The 23005-nt window shown below is 39.6% G+C and overlaps 1 protein-coding gene across 3 annotated transcripts in view; it reads right to left on the bottom strand.

Moving 5' to 3' along the window:
* The window catches only part of LOC103462596 (talin-2), an 80767-nt gene that overhangs the window by 22656 nt on the left and 35106 nt on the right, over positions 1-23005 (bottom strand). For all 3 annotated transcript variants that reach the window (XM_081605334.1, XM_081605333.1, XM_081605332.1), the window contains 20 exons: positions 17244-17415; positions 15950-16047; positions 15220-15349; positions 14571-14723; positions 13679-13821; positions 12884-13011; positions 12671-12734; positions 12475-12579; positions 10827-10982; positions 9390-9491; positions 8966-9042; positions 7085-7265; positions 6831-6944; positions 6611-6719; positions 5858-6066; positions 5122-5220; positions 4728-4895; positions 3798-3932; positions 3452-3611; positions 1339-1505 (listed from right to left, as the gene is read on the bottom strand). In XM_081605334.1, coding sequence (XP_081461460.1) covers positions 1339-1505; positions 3452-3611; positions 3798-3932; positions 4728-4895; positions 5122-5220; positions 5858-6066; positions 6611-6719; positions 6831-6944; positions 7085-7265; positions 8966-9042; positions 9390-9491; positions 10827-10982; positions 12475-12579; positions 12671-12734; positions 12884-13011; positions 13679-13821; positions 14571-14723; positions 15220-15349; positions 15950-16047; positions 17244-17379 — 2634 coding nt within the window. In that variant the 5' untranslated portion in view covers positions 17380-17415. The remainder of the gene's footprint in view (positions 1-1338; positions 1506-3451; positions 3612-3797; positions 3933-4727; positions 4896-5121; positions 5221-5857; positions 6067-6610; positions 6720-6830; positions 6945-7084; positions 7266-8965; positions 9043-9389; positions 9492-10826; positions 10983-12474; positions 12580-12670; positions 12735-12883; positions 13012-13678; positions 13822-14570; positions 14724-15219; positions 15350-15949; positions 16048-17243; positions 17416-23005) is intronic.

Raw genomic sequence — 23005 nt, 5'->3', positions numbered from 1 at the left:
ATATCGGCGAGCAATCCTGTCGACAGATAATGAGACCGATGTAGGGAGAGAGCAGATGGATGGAGCAGAGAGGGAGACAAGTCTGAGGAAACACTTCTTTTACTTTTAAACTCGCTGCTCTAAAAATATGAGGTGTAATAAAGAGAGTGACTAAAATCCTGTATTGACTCGACTTATTCCTGTATTGACTGAGCACTGAATTATTGCTTTTATCAATAATTCAGTGCTAAAATGTCTATATACAGCAAAGTGCCATTTCCGAGCCAAAAGTCTCCCTCTGCAAAGGTTAACATTTGTTTATGAAGAGACAATAATAGCTAAGTAGAATAATAATAAATGGGAACATATGTGGTTTGAGCAGCAAAATCTGACACTGCATGGCAACCAGACCCACCATATTTCATGATACATCGACACTTTCAAAGATTTGATTTTGCACATTTTGGTTACTTGAGGAAAAATAATTAAGCTCGAATCTTCTTGAACAGTGTTGAACGCTTGACTGTAGGTTCCACAAAAAAATTATAAAAATATATATTAATAAATAAATAAACAAAAAATCTTGAGCCTTAATTTAATAGTCAATAGATTGAAATAAAAATACAGATGAGTAGATCAAAGATAAAGTATGTCAAATTAATATGAACTAATGTGACAAGTAGACATTAATAGACTTTTGTCCTATAGTTAAAAAGGTAGAAGTAAAAAAATAAACATTTTCATATTCATATTTTTCTATATTCATCCAGACCTGAAAAATGAGAAAAACAAATGTCAGACTTTATAAGTCACCGCAGATCTGCTTCTTAAGCTGCCAAGCAAAACAAATTCATAAATAAAAAAACAAAAGTCTTTTTATACAATGCTTTGTTTTTGATTTTGCAGATGCTTTAAATGTCATCTTTTATCAAGAAACTGAGGAGGCACTAACAGGACAAAGCAGACTTCTGCACCTATGTGTCATTCTCAGTCCCATTTTTCACACCACATTACCACTGTGGTTCCTGGTTCTGCGGGTTTTTTTCCCTCTGCTGTCTTAGAAAAGGTCACCAGATAAGCAGAGAGCGACCGGTTTTGAAAAATGCCACCCCTGTCATCAACCTATTAGTCGCTAAGATGGCCGTGAAAACATTCTGCAACGTAGAATGAAAGCCGTAGAAAAGCGTTTTAACCTCGAGACGTTTCTGAAGTGGACACACATCAATAAATAACTATTTCAGTTCATGATTTTTAAAACAATCTGACGTCACAAAACATACTTTTTTTCTGCATTTGCTCCATCTATTTTAACGTTACATCTACTTGCCACAAAAAACAGGACGTAACTTTCAGGCTCACCTTTGCTGCCTCCACCATCCTTGCAGTGGCGTCTGCCAGCAGTTTGGCGGCTGCCAGCAGCTTCTTGGAGTTGTCCACGTCCACCTCGACCTCAGCGTCGGACCTCATGGCATTCACCAGGTCTGAGGTAGCCTGAGCCAGAACCCGAGCCTGCCGAACCATCTCTCCTGCATGGCGACACAGACAAAAATGAATGGAGATGAGGAAAGAGTCAGAGTGTAGAAGATGTGATCACAACAACCACACAGTTCCAGTTTCTTAAACTGAAGCGTTAATGTTTAATGTTAAGTTTTCTGAATCTGAATCCAGTTTTCCTGGGCCCAATCCTCCATTTTCCAATGTCTATGTTTTCTTTGGCTACCTGAACGTTCTGATGTCTTCCCTCACTTTCACAACCGTTTCCTTTTGTTTGTGCCTGCTTCAAAACTTTACACATAGCTGACCACAAACAACTGACATCATTGGCCACATTATACATTGAGTCACTGTCTAACAAAAGTCTAAAAACACCTTCTTTGTTTTTTTAAGGCCATACTGTTGCCACCATGGCTCCTGTTAATCAGCTACATGTAGCAGGAGAGTTATTAGGTACAAAATGCAGAGATATTCATTATGGTTCAATTATAATTAATATAGTCAGATTTGTAGCTGAAAACAATCTAATTTACAACAAATCCACTAAACCACTGGAATATCTAAATTGATTAGAATGTCATTAAAAAGCACATTTATTTCGGTAATTCAATTATAAAAGTGGCACTTGAACTGAGTTATTACAAACAGTGATTATTTTTTTTGCCAGAGTGAGATGATAAATTTAGTTTGTAGCAAACGAAAACCAAAACGCGGTTTCTCCGACTTTACACAAGACCAATAAAAACACGTATTTTAATACTGACAAATGTAACTACAGAAAACGATGTCTTTATAATGTACTAAATATGCGCCTGACGGTTATCAGGGGCTCGTTTTGCATGAATCACTGCTTCGATGTGGCCTGACGTGGAAGCAATCAGTCTGCAGCTCGGCTGAGGTTTAGAGGAAGTCCAGGTTGCTCAGCAGCGGCCTCCAGTTCATCTCTACTGTTGGATCTGGTGTCCCTTACTCTAGTCTTCACAGTACCACATAGGTTCTCTATAGCACCTGATCAGAAGTAAATAAATTGAAGTATCAAACAGTTCCAGTTTGATGATGTTTCTGCTGTAATCTCTTAAAGTTGTTGTCTCTCTTTCACCATCCGGTGGGACAGAAGAGGCGGTTTCAACCCGACAGTCTGCAGCAGATATCAGATATCCCACTTCTCTTATTGGGTCGATCCGTTTCCTTGTTTGACCTGCAGGCCAACAACATTCTTTGTGCATCTTCTTCCTTCCCTCTGGTCCTTTTCTACTGTCAGACTTGTTAACATGACTGTCAGCTTTTCTCTGTGCTTTCAGCTGACAGCAGTCACTTCAAACACATCACTGTGTCAGCAAAGCTGAGGAGAAGACGGGCCGGGATGGGACTACAGCCACAGCAAGGCATCTTCAGAAACTACCAACCAAGAGCTCGGATGACCCTTTCTTAGTGGAAAACTTGTGAATATTATGAATGTACACAGACATAGATTAAACAATCAAAGTCTTTCAGTTGATACAGAGAATCCATGTGGGAAAAATAAAGATGTTTATGCATATTTATGGATCAAATGTATCTAAAAGAAGCATCTTTCCCTGTGAAGAGCATTAAAAATAGGAGTGTTGTGTTTGAAGATTTTTTTTTCCCAGCAAGAATTTTAAAAAAATTGCTGCATTAATTAAAAAAAAAATATATATATATATATCAGAAATGATACTCGGAACTCTTAGAAATATATTTCCCACACATGGCCTGACTGTATAATTTTTATTTTATTTTATTTTATTTTTTTTGAGTACTGTAACTTCTCCAAATGGTGCATTCGCACTACCGCTGAGTCACATGTCGCCCCCTATGGCCTGACCATTCTGGCTTCATGTGTATGTAAAAAACCAGGGAATAATTTTACACATGAAATCTTAGTCAAAACATCTTTATACGGTTTTATTTTATTTCACAACGTCTTGCTGCTGGTTCATGTCCGTTTCAGGCTCACCTGCGTCTCCCATGGAGGTAAAGATGCTCTCCGTCACGGTCATGATGGTGTCTGTGGCCTGGTCGTAGCGCCCGATTGGCTCTCCCCTGGCGGTGTACTGACGGACATGTTGCAGAAGATCTGCCAGCGCCTGACTCACGACGCTTGCTGCTGCGCTCACCTTCAGGAAACAAGACCAGCATCACCAGTTCTGTTTTTTTTTTTTTAAATAAATCAAACTTCCTGTTCGATTAAACGAAGGTGTCCCATTGTAGCCTGTAATGTTAACATTAGAACTAATCCTCAAGAAAAAAAAAAAGGTAAAAACGACAGATTTGTTGTATATCAGTCGGTGAATCAAGCTGACCTGTTTAAGCAGCTCCCCGTCCTCCGTGGCTGAGAGGCAGGCCTGGACACAGCTCTCCACTGAGCGGTCCACCAGTTTCCCGGCTTCGATCAACTGCTCCTGACAAACCGGAGAGCTGATGGTCGGACTCACCACCTGAGACAACCAAAGGGTTAAAAGTATTAAAGCTGTCACTGAGAAATACGGCCATATTTAGCTTCCGTCATCAGCAGCGGAAAAATTATCATCACCGAGTGGAAAACTTTCCTCTTGTTAAAACGTCGAAAATCCTCGTTTTAATGTTAATTGAACACTCAAATCATCTTGATCCACTTTTTCAGTGTAAAGTGAAACTAATCAATGATCCAAAAAGAGAAAAACATGATTGGACAGGGATAATCTCAGCACACTGCAGCTAATAAATGAAACAGTTCTGACTCAAAGCCAGCAGTGCAGTTACACTAATTACACACATGTGGTCCGTATGATTAGCAATGAGCAAAATGATGAGAGCACAGTGTTTAACTGCACCATAATACACTCATTTTTCAAAAAAATTAATGCAAAGATCTCCAACACTTAAACGTGCTCGTTTTCTTTAATTCACTTAATTGCCCAGAGTTTATTAATATTATGTAATGTTAGTATAAAAGTGCTCCTCATTAAATTAGAACAGCTTTGAAATCCAATTTATTTCAGTATTTCATTCCAGAAAATGACACTCATTTAATGTAAATTCGCTAACCACAGTGATATTCATTACAGCTAATAAGAACCCAAGATAGAGCTTCTCTGAAAAGTTACACGACACCAATAAAACATATTTTAAACACAGAAAATCACCAAATACTGAATCTACATCATTTTTAAAATCAAATTACTAAAACAAATTAACGAACAGATAATGCTCTGACTTATTGAGGTCTGTTTGTAAAATGTTCATTCTTGTACCTTTGCACAAGCCACAAGTTGGGAGGTGGACAGGGCGCACTGTGTGGCGGCAGCGATGACCCGATTCTGCAGGACCGTGTCCTCTGCAACCTGGGCGACGTTCTTGGCCTTCAGCACCAACATGGCCGCCGCGTTGGCCACCGCTTTGGCCAAATTCATCAAGATGTCCTGCAATCACAGATAAAAGTAAGAGATCACCAAATATTTGCACAAGAACTTTTAAAAAATGTTCTTGTAAAGCAGAAAAAAAAAAAAACTTTTTTTTTTTTTTACTTTTCATGCATCGTGTTCAGCTACATCAGTGAAAATAATATGTGCATTGATAAACTTTTTTCTCTCTTCACATTCATAATACATCTACAGCAGAATGATAAAACGAAAGCTGATGAGTTACCTGGAACCTCTCGTCTGTCTCGTTCTCTCCGATCTGTCGCAGGAGGTCTCCACTGGCCTGACCGATGCTACCTGCAGCGGTCAGCACCGTTTGTCTGGTCTAAAGTCACACAAACAGAAAAAAGATCAATCGGGACCTGGAGTCGCATTTAAATCTCTTCTACTACCCCGGTTTGTAATAGTATCACTGTCATTTATTTCACCATTTGTGGCTTTAAAAATTGGCTGAAAGACAAATACTGAAGATTAAAACACACGCAAACAGGCTTTGATAAAAACATCAAAATGCAAAACGAGCATTTGTCCCCTGCAGTAATTTTAAACCAGCTCCAGGATTGATGATTTAAAGAGGTCTTGGATCTTTATTTTGATCACCCAGGACATTTTCAGTTAGCTGGAGGCAAGCAGAAGAGGATGTTTATATAATTGGGTTAGGATTTGGACCAGCAGAGAGACAGAATTATTAAGAGAAGACGAGTCGTCTCGGGATGCAGCTGCTTGGCGACAAATTTAATTAGCCTTTAGCTGGCTGTTTGACATCAGGTCTGAAATACAACAGCTGAGGAGTCTGCTTTGCTGCTTGAATTCAAATCAGAAGGGAGGCCCGTTTCCCGCAAATTAAACGGCTCCAGTCTGATAATGTGCTTTTAAGGAAGATGTGAAGAAGATAGATTCCAAGTATGAGGGAAGAGAAGAAACCAAATCCAAGTCTGAAAGTTTGAGACGCCATCTCTCACCTCGCCGGAGGTTGGCTCCACGGCCTTCAGGAGGTCGGACACGGCACCTGCGAGCGTCCTGGCAGCCTTCATCAGGTCGTTGCCTCCTCCCACGTCGTCCTCCATCAGCGCGGCCAGCAGCTTCACGCCCTTCGACATTTCCGTCAGGTTGGAGGAAATGGTGGTGATGGCGCAGCCCACAGCGGTGTAGTCTGTGTCAGTTGGATCACCTGGGAGGAAATGGGGGAAGACAACATGAGGTAAATGTAAAACAAAGCGCAAAATCGTTTACTTGTAAGGAGTTTGTGCGAGACCTTGTCCAAAATTACAGTTGACAAAAGATATGAGGGGAAAAAAAGTGCAAAAAAAAAAATAAAAAAAAAAAATCAGAGATGGAGTGGTTTCCAGGCTGCCAGGCCACTTTCTCCCACATTCTCCAAACCACAGCAGGATATGAGGGAACTATTAGATTTTACATGGCTTCTAACAAACAGCAGCCTGATGGAAAAGTTCTACTTTACCCAAACAAACTGGCCAAATAATTTTAACTGCAGAACACACCATGAAATTATTTTAACTGCAGAGCACACCAGGCCTTAAAAGCACTTGTAAAAAATGCGGGTTAAGCCTGTTGACGTGTTGCTTTTAATAAAAAATTGCACTTCCTAAAAAACATATTTTTTCCAGAAATGCTAGAGATACAGTTAAAAAAAAACAGCAACAACAACAACAAAAGAAGCCAATATGATTTCTGTTGAGTCAAGAAGCGCTGACCGGCTGTGAGGTTCACAACAGAAGCTGTTCCTGCAGTGATGGCATCAACCTGGGAGTGGATCTCGTGTTTCGATTCGTCCATCTTGTTCTGGATCCACACTTTGGAGGCCTACAGCGGAGATGGCAGACATTTTTTGGGGACGTGAGCTCATTCAGCAGATTTCATCACTGCTGTGAATAAACACTTAATGCTCCTTTGGGTGTGAGAGCATGACCCTACCATGTCCTGCCCCAGCGGTGGGAGGTCGTCAACCTCTCCCAGGTCTATTTGGGCTTTTTGAACAGCTTGCATGCTGGTGTTGATGGTTCCCATCAGAGCCTGCTGCGCTGAACTCTGCATACAAGCAATTCATGAGAAGCTAATTAGTTTACAGTCTCCCGAGGTGGCATATTGCAAACTAATAATGAGAAGTAAAAAAAATTTTTTAAATCAGTTGAGCACTTTAAGACACCCCACAGCATCTAATGTCGTACCAGTGGAGGCATGTGGCCACGGTGCATCTGACCCATGGTGATCTGCTGCTGAGGGGACGGCATGGTGCCCATGCTGAGCGACTCGGTGCCAATGGAGCCAGAGCGGATCACCCCCGGCAACGCCACGGAGCTTTGGTTCACCTGACCCACACGGTTAAACTGCTGCTGAAGTATCGTGGATCTGCAAGAGCACAACATGAGTACCATCAGGACCGAGTCAGGCAGCCGTGCAGCATGATGATGTCGAAGGCCGATGCTTGTGTAGCAATGTTTTTTTTTTAAGTGCCATGCAAAAATGTTACTCAGACTTTCTCACAAATTTCATGTAACAATCCCAAAGTTACATTTATAAGCCTGGCAAAAATATTTTTAACTTGATTTAGGTCAGGACTTTGTTCTGACACGTAGACTTTCCACTGTAGCTTTTGCTGTATCACTAGGGGTTTTTTTTCTCCTGTTAGAAGTTAAACCTCTGTCCCAGTCAAGTCTTCTGCATACAGTAACCTGCATAAATGCAGCCCACCAATTATTCACGTGGCCCTCATAAATTGAACGTCAACATTTGTGTGCTTGAGTATTATTTTATCAGTCAAATCAAGCCGCTTTTCATTTGTACATGACCCACTGACATTTTATGAAATACTGATTTTATCAATACGTTCTCTCACCTCTGGCCCTTTGAGGAATTTTGTAATTTGGATGTGACCCGAGGCGAAAATGCATTTCACACCTCTGTCCTACAGCATGATGCTGCCACCACCATGTTTCACTGAGAGCACAGTATTGTTGGTTTTCCTCCACACCACTTTTTTTTTAATTATTTAGTTTCATTTGTTTCCTGTGTTCCCCATTGTGAGGGAACCTGTGAGGCCTTCAAAGAAAAGCTACACTAAGAACAAATGACTCATATATTGACTAACTATTTTCTCTTAATAAAGTCTATCATAGCCAAATGCTTTCAAAGTTAGAAGTCTCAATACAAATCCAGGCACATTTGTTAGATTTTAATGTATTCAATTTTGAGAGACTATGCACCATTTAACTTCCATTTCACATTTTATGAGCTGTCTTGTGTTTATTTACCACATAAAATCCCATGATGATACATAAAGCTTCTGGTCGTAATGGAATAAAACGGGCAAACACTCATTTAGTATGAATAATTCTGCAAGTTAAATCCTTTAAAACCGTTTGCTGAAAAAAGCAAACCATCAAAAATGGATTGTTCTAGAATTATGTTTTTAACTGGACATGTTCGTCATCCCACTGAGCTAGTTTGGATTTTACACATTAGCCACAAAGACCTTAAACACAATAAAAACCGACAGGGAAAAATCTTTCCACCTTCAGCAAACAAAAGCTTGTTTGTTTTGCTGCAGAACAGACTTGCAAAGTTGGGTGTGCAATGTTTCTGCAGTATTACAGAATGTTGCCTTTGGCATCAGCACAGAGATGGGGGTGGGGGGATGTGCATAAAAGTAGAAATGTTGCAAAAAGCTGAAAGCAGGAAAACTATCAGCTGAGAATGGACAGAAACACAGTTTCACCTCAGGCTAAATGAGGCAACGTTCCTCCCACAGAAGATTGAAAAATGCCAGGCATGTGTTCTCCATGTCAAAAATGTCGTCCAGGTAGATAGATGGATGTTAAAGCTGTTGTAGTGGCTTGTTAGAGTGATGTGTGCATAGCTTTGTTATGTGTCCAACATCATCATAATGTTCCTCTTCAAACTGGGACATGTATGTTTTAAAAAGACAATACAGTTGAGCGATTCTTTGTTTTTTGTTTTGTTCAAATCAATCAACAAAATGCACACGTAAAGAAACGGCAAGTTTCAAGCCCATGCTTCAAACATGAGCCAAAAAGGTCTGATTTCCATACTTTTTAGGGGAAACCGATTCCTCCAGCATGGTTGACTCCTCATCACCCTCTAATCCAAAGCGGTCCTTACTTTGCTTCTGCAGGAGAGAAGTAAACACAGCAGAAAAGCAGGAAATCAGACTGTGGTTTAGTTAAGCCCCATTTAGTTGGAAGGAGGACAGCAAATCATGAGATGAGATCAAATCAACTTGCCTTAAAAACAAAACAAATCACACATTCAGATACCCAGATATACATTTCAGATTTTACTTAAATAGTTACACTTCAGGCTTAAGAAGCCTTCCTCTGCTACTTTTCATTTAACTACAGCGGCATGACGGAACGGCACGGTCTCCATCAATCACCCGCAAAGCCGAAAACACGTAGCCCTCAGGAGAATACTAAAACATCAGGATTAGGGGGTCTCCTGTGATGAATGTCTCACCTTTTTGAGGATGATATCAATATAACCGGCGATGAGCTGGGAGATCTGTTCCCCTTCGGTGGTCTGCACTGAGTAGTAGCTCTCCTGGTACTCCCCAAAGTCCTGCAGAAACGCATCCGCACAGTGAAACATCTGATTTGTGCGAAATTGTAAAAGGAGTAGCCGAAAGCAGAGCGTGTACGGTATACAGACTGAGGATTTTCTGGGAGGATTAAAGTGAATCCATGGAGACGGCTCGACTCAGATGAGCACCGCACATTGTGTTGGCTGATATGAAGCTGCAGCAGAGAGTCAGATTAACCCGAGAGCCGTTCTGGAGGTAAACCTTAATGCAGGAAAACTAACTGCTTCCATGAGGAAAAGATTTCCATTCCATTTATTTTTAGCACATTTCCACAAAAAAAAAAAAGGGTAAATAGAGAGAATCTAAACAACCTCTAAATCAGTGACACCAATACAGACAGCCTAAATGGTTAAAAACACTACAGCAAACTAGCCTTCACACAACAGGCTGTGTTAATCGAGCTGCAACAGAGATCCAACACACCTACAAGACTAAAGCTGTGTTATTAGTGGCTGGACCTCTGAGTGCTGTCACAAAGGAGAGTTATTGGCAGCAAAGAGAAAAGAGTTTGTTCAGAGGACTGAAGGAGACGAATGAAAAGGTGAGCAATGAACAAAACATAAAAGTAAAAAAAAGAAAAAATCTCAAAGACAGAAGTCAGAAGCAGGCTTCATAAGAGTTTCTTTCTTTTAAATTTATAAAAATAAGTTAGGAGTTTAAACATATTTCCATCAGTTTTCCTCTGGGCTTTTGAACACAAAATCTTTACTTTGATGAATAAGATTCACAAATCACAAAAGAAGACGGTGTCCGATTCAGCAAGTACCATTTTAATTTTGGGTTTTGGTAACTGCATGCTATTTAGTTCATCATACTAAAATCTAAAGTACTAAAGCTTGACTGGATTTTCAATAAATACCCCTCTAAGCTAATTTGTGATCTTTGATGATCTTATTTTGTAAATAAAACATCCCAAAGATTTGTATAAAGGTCTACAATATGAACTACCATCAAAATATTTTTTTTATGTGTGTGTGAATTTATCTGCAATTAATGAGATGGATCAAACTTTATTTTTGTTGTGGAAATCAAATATTGAAAGAGGTCATCTAAATATGAAACAACGTCAAATAATTTCAGATCTACCTCCAGATTGCCCGAAACGTCGCAGTGAGGAAACTCAAACCTTTTCCAGACTCCATTCTTTTTTCCAGTTCTTATCCAGACTTGGAAAATAACAGAGCTAATTTAACTACTTTTCCAGACTATAAAAAGTATTTATGTGATAAATGTGTACTATAGCTGGCTCTGTGGTGTGTGCAGCTTTTCTCTTTCTGCCTCTGGACAGAAGGTGGGCGTGTGGCGGTCTTTACCAGCGTAAAGCTCTTGGGCGACGCGGCCCACCTCTTCACCGTAGTGAGGGGCCATTCCTGAACCACATCTTTGGTCTTCTCGTCCACTCTCATCACCGACTCCTTGGTGATGCCCAGGAGCCGAGGCACCAGCTTGTTCTTACTCTTCATCTTTTCCTGTAATGAAAAGAGAGACTTTACTTCAGCCAAACGCATCAATAGAGAACATTTAAGCCTCAATTTCACACAGACGACTCTTCGCAAATTAGAACAGAGTGGAGTTGCAAAAGGATGTATTCATTTCTGTTCAATTTTATCATTAAAGTAAGTAAAAAATCCAAAATGCGGTTGGTAAAATTTATAACACGACATTAAAAGAGTAACATCTGTTTCAACCCAGGAATTTTATGGCACACAATCATGGAAACGACTTAATTCTTGACAACAATGAATGTACATCGCTTGAGTGGATTTAAAGGGTCATGAATACAAAGAGTCAATTTAAACCATTACAAGTTTATAAGAACTTTATGATGTTTAGTTGACAGATTACAGACAAAAAACAGGACAGAAATTCATGCAAAAAATTCATGCTAATTTAGTTTTCATATTTATTTACTGTGGCACAACTTTACATCAGTCCAAGCAGCAAAGAAAAATTAGAAACCGCCTTAATTACTAAAAAAAAAAAATGTGTGTCCTTATCTTTACATCAGCTGATTGGAATTTCTTCCTGAATTCTCTTAGCTTTCAATATCATATTGCAAAAACCCTCTTGAAAATGCATAAAAGCTTTTGTGTTTTCAGTGCGGAAAAGAGCAAAGGCCTCTTGTGGAAGCGAAGCCGGTGGGAGCGGACCGAGAGAATGTGATGGGCTGTGACGTGAGGGCCAAGAGGTGAGGTGTGCAGAAGTCCTGCAGGGACCGTAAACTCTCGGCGGGCCTCTGAGAGTTAAAGGTTAGGAGCCGCCAGGCTGAAGTTTTCCAGGGTTGTTTCAGAGACGTTTCTGCTCCACCGGATTAAACTCAAGAGCCAGAGACTCGAAGACAAAAGGAGATACCGAGCTGAACTGTTCAAGGGGGAATTCATGTGGGGGACCAAGACGTTTAAGGACACTTTGATTTCCGTGGGATTTTTAGGAGGAATTAAAATGCAGAGCAGAAACTGTAACATGTGCTCTGCTGTTGGAAGTGATTTCATTCTTCATACCTACTCGTTGTAATACATTTCTAGAGATCAAACTATGACGATGAGATAAAAGCAACTTCTTTGTGTGAAATATTGATTTGTGAAAGAGTAATACAGTCAAAAAGATTTAAAAAATAGATTTCAGCTAATAGAAAGATTTGAAGTGATGCAATGCAGAATGTCGTCTTTATGCATAGTAGTAGAAATCTGCTGGATTCACTTGGATTCTGCTGCCAGTTGGACTCTAATGAACATATTCCTGCACATTGTGCCCTACTACCTGTCAGTCATTCCAACCGCTCTGTATTCACTCTGAAACCTCCTCTGCTGCAGACAGCAGGAGTTTCCTTCCAGCACCACCACAAACTGCCTGCAACCGACTTCTTCTCTTACTATGTGCTTCAGTTTCATAGTATTTCTTGCAGCTCGTCAGAATGTTTTTGCATAAAACACTGAATTTTGTGCAAAACTGCAGACTCACCTTGACGAGGAAGAAGGAGACGCCGTACGTCCGCAAAGACCGCGCCAGTTTGACATACTTCACTTTTGCTTCGATCTCTGTCATTTCTCCGCAGTTTTTGTGTTCCTGCAGGTTTAATTTTGTTTAGAGGAACTTATTACTTATACAACATTGTTGAGATAAAAGGAAAACTAAAACGAGGATGAAAGTCACACACCTGAAATATTTTCTTCTCAGCTCCTCGTTGCTTTATGTACTCTTTGGGCAAGAACTCTTTCAGACTTTGAAAGAAAGTAAAAACATTAGAGGATGTAATTAATGCAGCAAAGACGAGTTAAACAGTTTCTCCACAATCTTTAAAAAAATTCTAAACATTTTTATTTTTATCTTGAATCTTCATGGAAATCATAAAATGAAGTCAAATACTCACTCTAAGAATCCAGGCTTGTGTTTGTGCTCTATGTGAGGTCCAAACTGGATCTGGGCCTGGATGCCTCCAAACTCACAGGCTTTGTCAAAAGATACTGGGTGGGAACCATTCAGGATGTCATCTCGTGCCTGCAACAGCAACAAATTATATGTTTTGGTTAATTTTATTTTATTTTTTAAAAAGGAGAAATTTTAGTGCTGTGCTGTCCTAAAATTACTTTCATACATATTTTTTGTAACTTTGTAACATAAAAATCATCCATCCATCCATCCATCCATTTTCCTGCACCCTTGTCCCTCAGTGGGGTCGGGAGGGTTGCTGGTGCCCATCTCCAGCTAACGTTCCAGGCGAGAGGCGGGTTCACCCTGGACAGGTCGCCAGTCTGTCACAGGGCAACACAAAGACACACAGGACAAACAACCATGCACACACACACTCACACCTAGGGACAATTTAGAGAGGCCAATTAACCTGACAGTCATGTTTTTGGACTGTGGGAGGAAACCGGAGTACCTGGAGAAAACCCACGCATGCACAGGGAGAACATGCAAACTCCATGCAGAAAGACCAGTGCCGGGAATTGAACCCAGAACCTTCTTGCTGCAAGGCAACAGCTCTACCAACTGCGCCACTGTAAAAATCATGTATACATTTATTTATTTTCCAGGAATAATCATTTTGATCAACAAAACACAAATTGGTGGATCTATTTTAACAAAAAAAAAAACAAATAAAAATCACTCTTTTGCCAGTTTTTTACAGTAAAGGACATTAATTACATCTTAAACACTTCACCTGTACGTAAAGCAGGTTGAGCTGGACCGGGTCTCTGGAGTCAACGTTCTGGTCCGAGTAGAAGAACTTGCGTCTGAGCAGGAGAGTCTCGTTCTCGTCCACGCCCTGCTCTCTAAACGTTCTGCTGTGATCCAGCCAGTTCACTAAAAACGCAACATTAAATGAAGTAAACCGATTTAATTTGCTTGAGCTGTTGTCAATGCACTAGAATTAAATAATGTGTTGTCCTGTGTATACATTTATTACCTCACACTGTGAAGCAAAAATGTACAGAAAACATCATGGGAAACAAATCGCTGCCATGTTTCTCATAACATTAAAGTCGGTTTACAAAAATCTAATCGGAGTGGAAATCACAGATTCATTTCCATCAGTTTACCACATATATGAGATCAGTGAATGGTTATGAGAAGAAGTAACTGCTTGTGTGCAAAGTTGAACACATTCTTATGGGAAAACTTTTCAGATTCAAATAGTAGTAAGAAGTTTAGATCTAGAGCTCCCATATTCCAGTTAAGGGCGGTGGACGCAGAAAGTCATCATCTTTCTAACACCTACACTGCAGCCATGACTCCTCTCTCTCTCTCTTGGCGGTTGTACAGCCAGCCGTTTCTTAAGATGTGACCAAAACAACTCAGTTATTTGTTACTTGATTGACAACGACACAGATATTAAACCGAGTAGAAGGTAAGGCCAGTGACTCAACTACAATTTAGATGTTACTCCTAGTCTGTGTTCAGAACCGAAGAAACTGTTTGGATGAGAGGTGAAACGTTTTCAAGAGACAAGAATCTTTATAAGCAGTGTGCATTTTGTAAGAGATCCACTTCATTTAGGTTGGGAAACTTTCCATGTCAGTTAAAATGGTCTCTTTGTTTTCCCTTAAACTTACAGTCATCATCTGTGTGCAGTTTGGCTTTCAGCTTCTCCATCTTCCTCTCGTCTCGCAGCAGCGTCCTGTCCTTCTTCAGCGTACCCGTCCCGTCCTCCTTCTTTTCCTCCACCGTCTCCTGGATCAGAGAGTACTCCTCATAGTTTGTGATGCCTGAGATCAAGAGTAAAAAATATTTATTTTAGATAAAAGTCCAGTGGCTTTGTCACACAGACCTAAATACAAATCTTAAGATGCAATGAACGTCATTTGCAAAAGTATTCTGTCACGCTACAAAAGAGCAAAAACAGGTTCAATACTCGCTAACCAAAGCAAAGTTGCACATAATTAAGAAAAGGGAACAAAAATGAAATTATTATTATTATTTTTTTTTATTTTATTTCACACATTTGATAATTGCAGCATTTTAACCTGAAAACTACATAAGCATGAGAGTGGAGGCAAGCCACAGATATATATATATATAAATATATATATATATTTTTTTATGGATATGCAACAAAGTTGCATCAACAAAAGCAATAAAAACAGTTTGGACTAGTTTTTACTCTGAGCAAAGTCAATGCTGTGCGACTGCAATATCTAATTTTAAGGTACATTCTGCTGAAAAAACAGGAGAAAGAATGCAGATCGGATGATTACGATGTACCTATTCTGCTGCAAATAGTCACAAGCAGCTCGCCCACTGTTTTTGAGTCATCCACCATGATTGTTTTAACGGCTCCGTCCAACATTTTGATTTTCTGGGGCCTCTGCTTCTTCTTGTATTCAAGAATATCCTGCTCAAACACAAGAGGGGAAACATAGTTAATAATAATAATAATAATAATAATAATAATAATCAAAACCAGAAGAAGTGAATCTGTAGGTTTCACTTCAGAAGGAGAGAAATGGAGAGACACAGCGAACGTTTCTGCTGAGGAAATGATCATTTGCAACCAGGTCGCATGCAGGGAAGGAAGAACAGAAGCCTGAAAACCTTATTTAACGGCTGTCTATCACGGCCTGCCGCTCCCCTTCCAGTCACAACAATGGGCTAAGATTTGGTTCACAATAAACGGTCACAGTCATGCCTCCTACCTGGGCTGCCTTTGGTGAATTTGAAGAGGGGAACCAATTTAAGAGTGGCACAGCTACAGCCAGGCATTAACTGAGAGACTGCTGATGAGTTCGTCTACGTTATTCACACATCCGTGTCTGGTGTGTGACTCACACAAAGGTAGCAAGATAACTGTGTGTGCCTAGTGTGTGTCTTTGCGGTCTCATAATTTTCATTTAAGAGTTCCCTTAAGCTTTGCTCTGTGTTCAAAGCAAACATTCATGCCGTGATTGCAGCTTCGCCCCATGTGGCTGCGGGTTAAACAGACTGATGTGTTTACCCCGTTACGGAGCATGTAGTAGTCCAGCGTCCTTCCAGACTCCAACCAGATTCCTTTCCGGGGGTCTTCATCGGACAGGAAGAGGCCGTAATCTGAAGCTGAAGCAGTGAGGATAAACATCAGAGGTTTAGACGATGTTTATCAAAAAAAGAAAGAACATCAGAAAACATCTTGAGCACAGAGAATAAAGGTCAAGCACAGCATTTGCTCAGGTTTAGAGGAGATAACGGCATTTTCAAGGAATTTCTAAATTAAAAGTTTATTGGAACAGAGATCCCAAGTATAAAACATTTGCAAACATAAAGAAGTGAATGATGACTTGAGTGGAGCCATGTGGAACAAATAAGTCTGACATGACACTGAGAAAAGATGGAAAGCTACGATTGATGAGGCTCCAACATGTGGTCCAGGATGGAGTGGAAAGAATTTCAGATTTTACAGCCGAACTCATAAAAGGCAAAACTGTTTATCTATTGTACAATGTACAAACATAGAATTAGATTAAACTTAGTAAAAGGAAGACATTTAAGAATTTCTGTAAATTATTACGCTGTATTTAAAAAAAAAATCAGTGTTCCTAAAAATATCACAAACAGAAGATTTTTACAAAAGCTTCCAAAAATATTCACACTCCCTCAACTCTTCCACATTTCTTGCAAACTTCAATGTGGTGTTTGTATAACTGTGTAACAGTTTATGAAAGTTTTTACCAAATAAAAGAAGAATATCTACATTTAAATTCAGTCCTCTTTACTTTCACACCCCTAAATAAAATCCAAAGCAGCCCATTGCCTTTATAGGTCATTTTATTAATAAATAATCAACTAGAGTAGAAAGTCACACTTCAGGTTGAAAAATCCAATGACAAAAACTACAGTGCGTGCGCTCCAGTACTCTGGAGCATTTAGTAAAAATGTATTGTTCTGTTGAAGGAAACCCATAAAAATTCACGTTTAAACTTTGGAACAAGCCATGTGGAGGACAGTGCAAACATGTGGGACCAGGTGCGCTGACTTAAAGCTGTAACTGCAGCTGATTTTTGGACACAATGCACCCTTTTATTTCTACAATCATGTACCAGTTTGTGTTTTGCTATCATATAAAAAAATTATAAATCTAAACAGTCAAACCAGAAATTTGTTGTTGTAACGTGACAAAATGTGGAAGAGGATAGAAATACTTTTGCAAGGCAATGCATAAATGTTGGCAATTTTTTTTTCCATTTTTTGAACTCTCCAGAGTTTTGTCATTTCTTAGCCGATGCTGCAGATTACAGTGTCGTTGAGAGGCTCACCCTGTCCAGCCTGAGCCTCGGGGACCCTCTCTCTGATAATCCTGCAGGCATCATAAACAGCTGTGGAGGGCTCAAACTGCATCGTCTTCACGACGTTGCATTGTCGCACGCAGATTTTGAGCGACAACACCACCATCTTGACCGGCAGTGTGGGCAGGAACTGCAGCTACACCTGGGCATAAAGAAGACAAAGTGGAGCTTTTTAGACAGGCAAACTTACCAACTGGACCAAATGAGACAGACTTTTCAGAGATGCGCCATTATCTAAAAGGTGCTTTCAAAGCTTAATCAACCAAAAAGCTGGATTTCTTATTTTTCTACTAGAAAACGTTGCCTTACTTTATCTGCATACATTTGGGCCATCTACTGAACAGAAGCTCTAACAATGTCCCTCACTTCCACTGTCATAAACAATTAAACTTTATGAAAGTGGAGAAAGTGCTAATTTGTGCACAGAGGCCCCATTGTTATGCTTCATAAGATAAAGGAGCCGACAACAAATTTATCACTTTCAGGAGACGGCCCATCTGGTCCCTGATGGGGACAAAAACACGACTCAATGATTGGAGCTGGTATAAAGCAGCAAACTGTGCAAAGTAACTAGAAAACTGGAGATATTTCTCCTCAGTCTTTTTCCTAATCTGTTGCTTAAACAAAGTTTAAATTGAATTCAATTATTTAGTTAGTAAATTTAGACTTAGCGCTGCTATGATGACAATCTAAATGGAGAAAGGGCAACAAAAGAGGATTGTGCCATCTCCGACAGAGGACATCCTGTGAGACGCCAACGGGAACAGAGAGCCGCTGTGAGACAGGGAGGTCAGAGGTCGGGTCAAATCGCGGCTGACGTTCGTATGTGGCCTCTCCTCCGGTCCGTTTATTCGTGACCCTGACCCAGACGCTCGGAATCTGGTTCCTTTGTGAGATCTGTTCACACACAGGAGGGAAGGTGTTCGAGCGGCTGGCCATGTTCGCACGTATCTGCTGCTGCGGCTGACACCGGCACACACAAGCAAGGCATTACTTCAAACCCATTTGGCTCGTTGGCAAAAGATTGAACGATTTACAAGAGTTTAAGAAAGTCATCATTCATAATTCGGTAACTGAAAAAAGTGGAAGCACTTCAGGATTTGAGGAGATGGGAGTTCTTAAATAAATTGTAGCAGGGCCAAAATAAAGGTATCGTGTCTGATTTGAGAGTTCACAAACCAACTGTTGCACACTGTTGAGCTTCAGGCGAAGAGGAGCTTCTCTGTAGCTGCCAACAGCGCCTTCAAGCTGCCAACAATAAAAATTCCCCACCACGACGTCTCTGGCGCGCCCTGAACTCTGAAACAGACCTCGTTAGGATGAGCCGGACAAAACAAGCCTTCATATGACGCTCTCTGTACGCATTTTGCCATTTTTATCTTTTAGAGACATAAATAAAATTGTGAAATTTCCCATTCGGACTTCAAGTAATTATGTTTACAATAGATTTTACCTCTGGGTGCAGAAGATTTTGCCCGCCACCTTAATGCAAGAATCAACCACTTTTCTATCACATTATTCTAACACCGGTAATAACCATAAACCCTGTGATGATTTAATCTAACTAAACAAATCTCTTCGTAGAAAACACTAGAACATTGACCATGTAAAAACTGTCAGAGGGTAAGTGCAGTTCATCGGCATAAATATTTGTCCTTTATTATTACATATCGTTTCTCCACAAAGCTGAATTGATTTGGCTACTTACTAGCGGCTGAATTGTCTGCCTTCTCCTCTGTATATTTTTCCTTCTGCAAACAAGCTATAATAGAGTTACATCTATAATTAATTCTCCTTTTCTTTCAGTGTAATAGCTGCAGCATAAGCCAACAGGAGGCAAACAGCTGGAGAACATACAGACACAAAGCAGAATGAAGAGGAGGGTGATAAAGCAGCTAACGGCTTATTGATGCCCCTCAATAGGCTCAGACATAAAACAGCTCATTTACCTGTTAGGTACGTTTCTTTTTTTTTGAGAATTTCGTCATTGGAAATCCTTTACTGCAAATATCATCTGATCATCCATGTGTGCAAATAAGAAAAGAATAAAACAGACCAACCCGTGTACTGTACGTTTAAGAAATGCCCCACTTGGTTCTACCTATGACTTTCAGTGATGTAAACCAGCTAAATTATTAATAAGTAATTATAGTGAGGAGACGAATAGATTAACACATTGTGTAGACAACCCAACTCAACAGTAACTCTACATAAGAGTTAGGTAAATCCAACAACCATCAGAGGTGAAAAGGATCATTACAATTTTAGCTGATAGTAAACAGCATTTCAGCTATAATATGTCAAAATTACTTTACATTCGGTCTTAAAATGTTAAGTTTGACTGACTTCCCTTTGCTGATGCATGAAGGAAAGATGTCAGACTGATGGAAAGGACAACAGGTTTCCAGATCAACTAAATCTATGAAGCTTTGGTTTCTTCATTTACATTCAACCTAGTGATAGAAGTGCAGTACAGCGAGCCATAGGAAGTTAGAAAAGTAGCAGCTCACCTCATAAGCCATTTTATAACTATATACAGTTTTATTTGTGTTCTTATTTTATACTGACTATGATCTTAGTTTTAAGCATCTAATCAGTCTTTTAGAATCTATGCATTTTAGAACGTGTATGTCAACTTTATGCATTTAATGAATAAGGTTTTTTGTTTCACCTGTGGTTTCCCTGTCAAAGCAGATGAAGCAATCAATTTCAATCACTGATCCATCAGTAATAGTGACGGTGATCATTTCACTAGTTTATGTTATTGCTGTTCCTTTGAAATTAGCGATTAGCCACTATTATAAACGTTCCCCCCAGTGATGTGATGACTTCTGCTCGTCTTTACGGGATTACATGGCAGAAATAAAACCACATGCTTTAGAATCCAGCTAGAGAAATGTACACTGAAAATGAAAGACGTTATTTGTTGTGAAAAATATTACATCTGAATTTCCCTATTGCCCCCTGGAAATGTTGCCTCTACGTGCTAAAATATACATTTCATGTTGATTTAAATCTAAATCGATTCTAAAAACAATCCGGAGTCCAGCAAGCGAATTAAACATTTGTAGTATCCACAGAGCAGTTTGAAAGGAGGATCTACATTTCTGGTATCAACTGAAATAAGCATAGTATTTACACATTAATGGCAGGATTTTTAGAGTAATTTCAGAAGTAGGTAAATCTAGCAACCATTTTATATTAAAAAAGGAGGGGGGCAGTCAAAACAATAAATGAAATTGGTTCAAATATAATCCTCTTAAGCTTTAGGCTCAATGTGGAAATTGGTTATGTTACACACCATGCTTTATTTATTCTTCCCTTAAACCAATCTGAAGCTCTAGATGTGATTCCTTAGCAAATAACACTTTACTTCACCGCATACAAATATGTTTACAACAACGCCTGGTTTGTCTCACAGTCAAACATGACCGATAAGACATTAAGCTTTCATCCATTTTTTCGCCTTTCTTGATATTTTCTACTCCTGGATCCGAGGGTTGATTGAGCAAAAGAAGCTCCAATAAAGCCATTACAAAAACAATTGAAAGCAAATCTGTCCCCTGCGCATCAAGACAAAGCAAAGTCTTCATCAAAAGCAGATTACCACTAAAGCATCTTATCATTGATTTTTCCTTCCTTGTGATAAGACATTTTCTAAGATCAAATGTTGTTCCAAATCCCCCCCAAAAACTAAGCCAGCTAAAGACAACTCATTAGGTGGCTAAAACATTGACAAATTCATTCTGTGACCATCCCTGGAGGAGGCAGCGCTATTAAACTTTGAGATTAATCTCTAAAAGATGTAAAAGAAATAAAAAAAACAAGGCTTTATGATGCAATTGACTAAATTGTTGGCAATTTGTGGCCCTAAAGAAAAAGTCGAGGGCATCAAAGACAAAGTTTTTTCATGCGGAAAGTACAACACAAATGTTGCTGCCCGTTACCAGCAATCAGTGGGAGAAAGGTGGCGTTCAGGGTAGAGAAGCTACCAGACCCGAAACGGATACATTTACAAACTCACATCCAGGAACCTTCTCCTTATAAACACAGCGCTGACGTCCCCCTCCAGCAGCTGCACACAATTTGCAGTTTACAACATCAGGCCTCCATTTTGGTGAACAAACTTAAAAACCTCAACAACAGTGATAAGCTTGTGTAAACCTCCACCTTAAACCTAAGCTGGAAGTAATGACATTTTTCTCAACACACACACACACAAACAACCATGAGACACATCAACTTTAAACCAGCTATGCATGCTACACTCCCATATTGTAATGCAAAAGCACAAGGTTTCCTTCCCTCTACCAGATTTATATTCAACTCCACCAGCTATGCCGCCTCTTCTTTCATCTGCATCAGACCAACATAGCAAACAGAAACGCGCTCCACTGACATTTTTTTCCTTCTGCTCTGGAGCTGGGATTCCCAGAGCACTTAAAACTGCCTTTTGTATGCATTTATGTCTGAACTAAAGCGAGGATTATTTCTGATGAAAACACCATCACACGTGAATAAAATCACTCTCTTACAATGAGATCAACAAGTTGAGTCAACAGCCTGACTCAAATACAAAGGTATACAGGGTAACAAAATGTCTAGAGAGGTGCAGTAAGGTCATTGAAAGAGCCTGGCAGCTCTGTGCTTGTGTCAAAGACTTGAAATATGCTTTTAGACGTCAGGCTTTTACCAAAATCAAATCAAAATCCAAATGCATCTAAAATAAAACCTGCATCTAAGCAGTCATTTGCAATTATATTTAACCCAGTGGTACTGTGAAGATGTCTAAGCTTCAAAATATTGTGCAGCACTATGTGACCATCACTGACCAAGCAACCAATTTAAGACTATGCTAATTAAAGTGGAAATGGTTATTTCAAAATAGATAGAACTGCAAATGTAGATATGCTCGAAGTGCATTATGAGTATTAAATGAGTCTCTATACAACTTTATGTTGAAGACACGGAATTAAAATCTTTGTGCCAAGTAGCATATAGCTCAAACTCCAGACCTCCAGGGCGCCTGTCCTGTAACTTGTAGATGTCTCTCTGCTTCAGTACACCAGGCTCCAATATTAGCTCATTAGAAGAGCTCTGTAGAGCTTGATTGGAGGCAGTTTTGCAACTTATTTTAAGTGTCTAAAACAAGGGACACATCTAAAACTTACAAGATTTTGGCCATCGAGGATTGCAGTTTGAGACCACTGGGGTCTAGTTATGCCTCAAGTTCCTTTGGTTTGTCAAACTTAATACCAATTAACTTTGTTTTTATTACTTGGGAGTAAAAGCTGAAACTAAAGTTAACATTTTGTTCCAGTTACTGACAAAACAAGTGAAGAACATTTGTATCGATTTGATCTTCCGCCGGGCTCTGAAGGTGCGTTTTTAGCCTTGTATCACATGTACCCAACACAAAACGTGAGGAGATACTTCTGCCCGATACATTGTGGTAGAGAAGAAAGGTAATACTGCAAAAGTATACAATTCAACAGTTGTTCAGAGCTCACATAGAAACCTGAATGTTATTATAGAGAAGTCAAGTATTTTTTATAATATTAGCAATACTTCAAAAATACATTTACGTACAGAACAGAAATCCATCCATAATAATCTGAATTTGAATTAAATCTGACCTAAAATAAGAAATAATCTAACTGAGTTCACATATCACTATTACACGCTGCTTTTTGTACTGAGAGTCTTTGGTTATTGAATAAGCAACTTACTCT

This window comes from Poecilia reticulata, chromosome 3 (genome assembly GCF_904066995.2).
Source record: "Poecilia reticulata chromosome 3, P_reticulata-male-v2, whole genome shotgun sequence".
Taxonomy (NCBI): domain Eukaryota; kingdom Metazoa; phylum Chordata; class Actinopteri; order Cyprinodontiformes; family Poeciliidae; genus Poecilia; species Poecilia reticulata.
The sequence above is the reverse complement of the archived record's forward strand: the minus strand, read 5'-3'. Positions and strand labels throughout refer to the sequence as shown.